At 40.0% G+C, this 5,923-nt stretch overlaps 2 protein-coding genes across 2 annotated transcripts; both read left to right on the top strand.

Annotated features, from left to right (window-relative positions):
- The first annotated feature begins 722 nt into the window (after positions 1-722).
- LOC122052087 (NAC domain-containing protein 68-like) lies at positions 723-2,127 on the top strand. The gene is made up of 3 exons (XM_042613482.1): positions 723-1,087; positions 1,187-1,473; positions 1,575-2,127. Exons 1-3 carry the CDS (start codon positions 910-912, stop codon positions 1,965-1,967), a joined length of 858 nt encoding a protein of 285 aa, XP_042469416.1. The 5' UTR covers positions 723-909; the 3' UTR covers positions 1,968-2,127.
- A 189-nt stretch (positions 2,128-2,316) lies between these two features.
- Positions 2,317-4,082, top strand: LOC122052086 (protein NEN4-like). Its single transcript, XM_042613481.1, has 6 exons — positions 2,317-3,074; positions 3,153-3,310; positions 3,426-3,472; positions 3,547-3,610; positions 3,699-3,884; positions 3,976-4,082. Exons 1-6 carry the CDS (start codon positions 2,816-2,818, stop codon positions 4,057-4,059), a joined length of 798 nt encoding a protein of 265 aa, XP_042469415.1. The 5' UTR covers positions 2,317-2,815; the 3' UTR covers positions 4,060-4,082.
- Positions 4,083-5,923: the final 1,841 nt, after the last annotated feature.

Raw genomic sequence — 5,923 nt, 5'->3', positions numbered from 1 at the left:
CGTGCAACCAGTTTGCTAGGCTAGGCTGCTAAGCTATCGTGTGGCCAAGCCATAAAAGTGAAGAAAGATATTTAAAAAGAAAAATTCTTTTAAAAATATGAAATTATGGTATGTCCTTTGATTTTTTTTTTTTTTTTTTTTTGAAATTCAGGTGCCCCTTTGAGAAATTGTCCCAGAGAGAATGAGGGTTAATAGAGAGACTGAGCATTTGCAGAGAGCTAAGTTTAATTTCATCTCTACGATCTACCTCAACCGACTATTTTGGTCACATTTATCCTAATATTTCTGAAATTCTTAAAAAGTATGAAACATCTAGTCAACCTGCATTAACAACAATTAAACTATGATTGGTAACGTGTATTGTATAAATTTTACTTTACTGGGATGATAATTCTAAAATTATTGGATGAGTGTTCATAAATATTTTTAATTTTATCTTAGTGGCTAATATAAAATTTTTATAGAATTAAATATGTGCCTTTAAAGTTAATGGATTTGAAAAGTTACATATCGTAATTAAAAAAAATAAAACTGTGATTTACAATAAAAATAAAATATAATAGTTATGGACAGTAGCTTCTCGAAATATAATATTCACCGATGTTAATTTTAAAAAATAAAATATTTGTAACCAATAATAATAATAATAATAATATCACTCTCTCCTTCTTTTTGACTATTTGCTTACCGTCAAACCATCGCTTACCCGACGAAGCTTCCGCGCTCCATCCCTCGCCGCCGCCCCTGGACGCCCGTGCGCCCTCCTCTTCCTCCTCCTCCCCGCTCCGCCTCCCTATATATCTAATCTCCTTCCCGACCTCCCTTCTCCACGTCCCGAACGCCGCCTCATCTCCTCCGTCCACCACCTGCTCGACCCATCGCCTAAAGAGCTTTATAGGTCATACGCTAATGGCCGCGAGGAGAGACGCCGAGGCTGAGCTCAACCTGCCACCGGGCTTCCGTTTCCACCCCACCGACGAGGAGCTCGTCGCCGACTACCTCGTCCGCAAGGCCACCGGCCAGCGCCTCCCGGTATCCATCATCGCCGAGGTCGACCTCTACAAGTTCGACCCCTGGGATCTCCCAGGTCTCACTCTCACTCACGCATTTCAACAAACACCTTGTGGCCATCGGCCATTTGGCCTTTACGTGTTTTGAACTGATCAGTGTGCTTATTTGTGTGCAGAATTGGCGTGGTTTGGGAGCAAAGAATGGTACTTCTTCACTCCGAGAGACCGCAAGTATCAGAACGGTTCGCGGCCGAATCGGGCAGCCGGAAGGGGCTACTGGAAGGCCACCGGGGCCGACAAACCGGTGTCGCTTCCCGGGAGCCACCGGCCCCTCGGTATAAAGAAGGCCTTGGTGTACTACCATGGCAAGGCCCCAAAAGGGGTCAAAACTGATTGGATCATGCATGAGTATCGCCTCGCTGATGTGGACCGATCGGCCAACAACAAGAAGGGCAATCTAAGAGTATAACGATTAACTAACTCACTATCAAATCATCATCATCATCAAGTCGTGTTTGTCTTAGTTAATAGCTAAATCTTACCCCTCCATTGAACTCTATGCAGTTAGACGAGTGCGTCTTGTGCCGCTTGTACAACAAGAAGAACAATTTGGCAAAGATGCAACAGTGCAAGAAACAGACACTAGCCCCCGCGAAAACTACTGATTCATTTGACACGAACGATGATAATTCGAGGTCGGACAGTTTGTGGACTACAGACTCCGAGTTCGAACACGATAAGGGGCTTCAGGTTGTCACGGGTAGTGGCACCGGAGGGGGGTTTTCGGCGGTGGAAGAGGTGAAAGAGGAGGACGATTGGTTTATGGACCTGAATCTTGACGATTTTCAGAGCAACATGGCAGCCATTGGCTTTGGACCTGCATCAGTGATCAGTATTTCCAATCAAGATTACTACAATCGAAATTCTATCAGTGGAAGTATTTGGAACAAAAACTAGTTCTATTACCGAACTTCTCGTTGAGCTATTGATCGATTCAATTATAAACAACTTGATTCAATTGATTGAGGCCTCAGCATTGTTCGGTTTGTCGATATGTTTGGTCCAATAGACTTGTTGTAGTTTAAGCAAGTTTGCAATATTAAGAAGGGGTTGCCTATGAATGAATTTAAAGATTTCTCACCAATGGAGCATTCCGACTTTATTATATCTTTGCACATGTAGAGTTATTTCGAATGCTTGTACTATTCTTGATCTAAAAGGTTCGAAGATTCTACTATGTGGGCTTTTGTGTTAGTTTAGAGGCACTGAATTTGAATATCTATACACTATCCAATCTCATACGGCGGTATAAAATGCAATCGCAATCCCGACAAGTTAAGAAACATAAAATGTTCTTGTTTTATTGGTAGATACAACAGTGACCTCTGTGGCAAGCAAGCTCAACAAAAGGCATTGCTTTGCTCTTGTGTCCTTACAACCTACCTTTTGTAGAAAGAAAGCTGGAATCGTCAAGGTATCGTCTAGTGTATTCGAAACCCCGGATCATATACCAACCGGTTTTTCAGCTAACATACGAATCACAAGACCAACACTTGGTTTGCCCTCCAATCTGATTTTAAAAATATCCAGTTTTTACTTTGCTTTCGAAATTGGATGATGGAGAGTTGAACACATCCAACTAAGACAAGGTATTCTTCCTCTTGACCTTCTACTTGAACTCCAAGCCAAAGAAAGCCAACTACATCAAAGATTCCTCTTATAACATGTAGTATTAATACCCCTTTTAGCCAAGAAGAGGGGAGAAAGAGATTGATAATTTTGAAGTTAGGAGAATTTATTGAAAGATGGGAGAGATGATTGTCTTCTTTGACATCGAGACAACAGCGCCGGCCAGCGATGGCGGGAGATTGTGGATGTTGGAGTTCGGAGCCATACTGGTTTGCCCCCGCAAGCTAAGAGAGGTGGACAGCTTTTGCACTTTGATACGACCGGGCGACCTCTCCACCGTCGCACCAAAGCGGTTCAGCGGCATCACCCGCGATGCTGTTGCTGCCGCTCCAGCGTTTGAGGAGGTCGCTGACCGCATATTCGGAATCCTTAATGGTACATTGATGCTGCCCTAAACTATAAACTATATTGATAATTGAATAGAACTGTTACATTCATTGGAGGTTATTGTAGGAAGGGTTTGGGCAGGCCATAACATCCAAAGATTCGATTGCCACCGTATCAAGGAGGCCTTTGCCGACATCGGTCGGCCGCCACCGGAGCCGAAAGGATTGATCGACTCTTTGGCCATCCTAACGCATGGGTTTGGAAGAAGAGCAGGTGATCTCAAGGTGAGCTAATAAAATTAAACTGTTAAAGGGGGAAAAAGGAACCATAAAATCTAAACACTAAATCTTAAATTCCTTCTTAACTCATGTTAATGGTTTGAATTTGGACAACCATCAGATGGCAACCTTGGCTTCTTACTTTGGCCTTGGGCAGCAAAAACACAGGTCAGAAGTTCGAACAACTCGACAATTTTCTTTCAGAATTCACAATTTAATCAGTGTCTATCGATTGATTGCAGGAGCCTTGATGATGTTAGAATGAACCTAGAGGTCCTCAAGAACTGTGCAACAGTCTTGCTCTTGGTAAAAATATTATTACATTTTTATATATAGTTTAAACGATAAAAAGATCGAGCATTACGCTAAAGAGATTATTAACGAGATAACACAGGAATCCAGCCTTCCACAAATCTATCCAAACAAGAGTTTGGGGAACCAAGGGATGGTGACTAGAAGCAAAGCCAACGGGCGCCCGTTGTCATGCGGCATGGAAGCCTATCGAAAATCTCCTCCAGCGGCGACTTCCCTCGGAAGCCATCGGGCGTCTCCTTACGAGAAGGATCACAAGATAGGAAAGGTAAGAATCCTCATCAACTTTTATAGTTTCACGAATTCAAAGATATCTCTCAGGAACTCTTAATGATGAAGAAGAGGACTAATTAAATTAGGTGATGGAGAGAGCAAAGGATGCTCTAAGGAAGAGTGCATCCCTGAAGACCCTGCTTAAACACTCAAGAACACTGCTTAGGTGAGGAAGAAGAAGGATCAAAGTTGAGGAAGAAAAAGGAGAGCTAATGGAAAAAAAGGATGAATTAGTTCTCTTTTTTGGCCTGTTCAAGTTGATGATGTACATTCTCAATCAGTTTAATTCAATCTTTTCTATTTATCAATCTTAAAGGAATAAACTAGTAGATTAAAGTCTTTCAATATTGTTCAGATTCTTCTTTTACAATGAAATTAAAACTGGAAATAAAAAACTTAAAGGAACTTTGACGGGATGAATGTTTAAGTAGGTATGTTTCCATAGAGCTGCAAATTCAAGCTTATGAGAAGTGAGAACGGTAAATAGAGTTGGCAGATTTATCAAAAATTCATCATCTCACGGGGCAGGGAAGCCGCTAGCTTGGCGGGTTAAGTCAACCAATCCAACCTAATATAAGGTGCGCTGTGGGTTAGATGGTTAAAAAATAAAAAGTACATATAAAAAAGATTGAAATTTTTAAGTTTTGATGGCAACTTATGCGGGCCAGCATGAGTTTTCTATTTTAGTTTTAAGTTTTGGATTTTTTTTTTTCCGCCTCTCAACCCGCGAACTAATCTGAGCCCGTTACAGATTAACTCGCTTGGATCTATAGCCGCATGGGTTGCCCCATTTAGGCCCACCATATTATGGATTGATAAAAAGACAAATCAATCAGCTTAAATTATTTGATGGGTCTACCTAACAGGTGTAACCCAAATTGATAGTTTTAATGACAAATTGATCACTCAATGTAAGAAGAATAATAAAAGAATTAGGCTCTCGAAGGTAGGGTGTCGTGGTTAGGTCTTCCAATGATAAACCAGACATCCAGAGTTTGAGACTCAGCTGCGGCGTGATGAAAAATTTTTTCCTCAATGGATAGTAAATCCAAGAACATGCATTTATCTAATTTATCTTAGTGGCCAGTAAAAAATTTTCATGAGATCAAATCAATCATCCTAGGATTAATTAGGTCGAAGGTTTATATACCTAATGTCAACTAAAAAATAATGAAGGAATTAGCCATGCACGGGTGTGGTGGTGTAGTCATAAAGCACGAAGAGGAATTATTAAGGTGGACTCTAAGTCTATATAAATGATAGGAATATAATTGGATCCTTATAACTCACATATTGTATTCAAGTTTTCCAAGTATCTAAAGAGCATGTTTTTCAAAATACTTCTTTGTGTGAGGTACTTCGTTGGAGTTTATTATAGGCCAAACTAGCAATCGGTTGGCTAGGATGTGATGTTAGTAGATTGAAAGTGATTGCAATCGAGTTGATTGGTCGTCGTGGAGTACTTTTAACTAAAAGTGTTTAACAATCCTAGAGGTCTTGGATTATTTGCGCTCCTAAGATTCTTCTTAATTTTTCCTTTGTTTTTCTAGATTTTGAATCATCTATGATCATCGTATATACTTTTTTTTTGCTAAAGTATTTAATGTTAAGACCAGTGTGAACTAAAAGGGATAAATAGCTTTAATTACTTCATCTTGATTATGTACTCATCATTTGAATGTGTAACGGAAAATTTAAATCAACCTTGACTCCACATGTACAACATCAAAATTTTACATAGTATCTGCCTCTTAAGGCGACTAATACAAGGTCTAGTTCTCGCGATCTACCATCACTTAATTATCCCCTTCTCAGATACCTTTTTGGATGCGGAGAAGACTCTTACAACCTTTGTTACAATAATACAACAAGAATACAAGGGATAAAAGCTAATATAATTATTATAAACAACTTTATATGAATCTTGTTTTGGATGCTTTCTTATATTATTTGAAATTGCCTCTTATTGGTACGAAAATACACCAGCACTTTGCTCTCAAATCTCCAAAATCGGCCATCAAATATCCTCGAACC

Source organism: Zingiber officinale, chromosome 3A (genome assembly GCF_018446385.1).
Source record: "Zingiber officinale cultivar Zhangliang chromosome 3A, Zo_v1.1, whole genome shotgun sequence".
In the NCBI taxonomy this organism is placed as follows: Eukaryota; Viridiplantae; Streptophyta; class Magnoliopsida; order Zingiberales; family Zingiberaceae; genus Zingiber; species Zingiber officinale.
Note: the sequence above shows the minus strand (reverse complement) of the source record. Positions and strands in the feature narration are given on the sequence as shown.

What these genes read in the sequence shown, in the direction of transcription:
- LOC122052087 (XM_042613482.1), top strand. Translation starts at nt 910, where the DNA reads ATGGCCGCGAGGAGAGACGCCGAGGCTGAGCTCAACCTGCCACCGGGC. An exon ending in CGACCCCTGGGATCTCCCAG is followed by an intron (nt 1,088 to 1,186) that starts GTCTCACTCTCA and finishes ATTTGTGTGCAG; the next exon opens with AATTGGCGTGGTTTGGGAGC. An exon ending in ACAAGAAGGGCAATCTAAGA is followed by an intron (nt 1,474 to 1,574) that starts GTATAACGATTA and finishes AACTCTATGCAG; the next exon opens with TTAGACGAGTGCGTCTTGTG.
- LOC122052086 (XM_042613481.1), top strand. Translation starts at nt 2,816, where the DNA reads ATGGGAGAGATGATTGTCTTCTTTGACATCGAGACAACAGCGCCGGCC. An exon ending in GAAGAGCAGGTGATCTCAAG is followed by an intron (nt 3,311 to 3,425) that starts GTGAGCTAATAA and finishes GACAACCATCAG; the next exon opens with ATGGCAACCTTGGCTTCTTA. An exon ending in CTTGGGCAGCAAAAACACAG is followed by an intron (nt 3,473 to 3,546) that starts GTCAGAAGTTCG and finishes GATTGATTGCAG; the next exon opens with GAGCCTTGATGATGTTAGAA.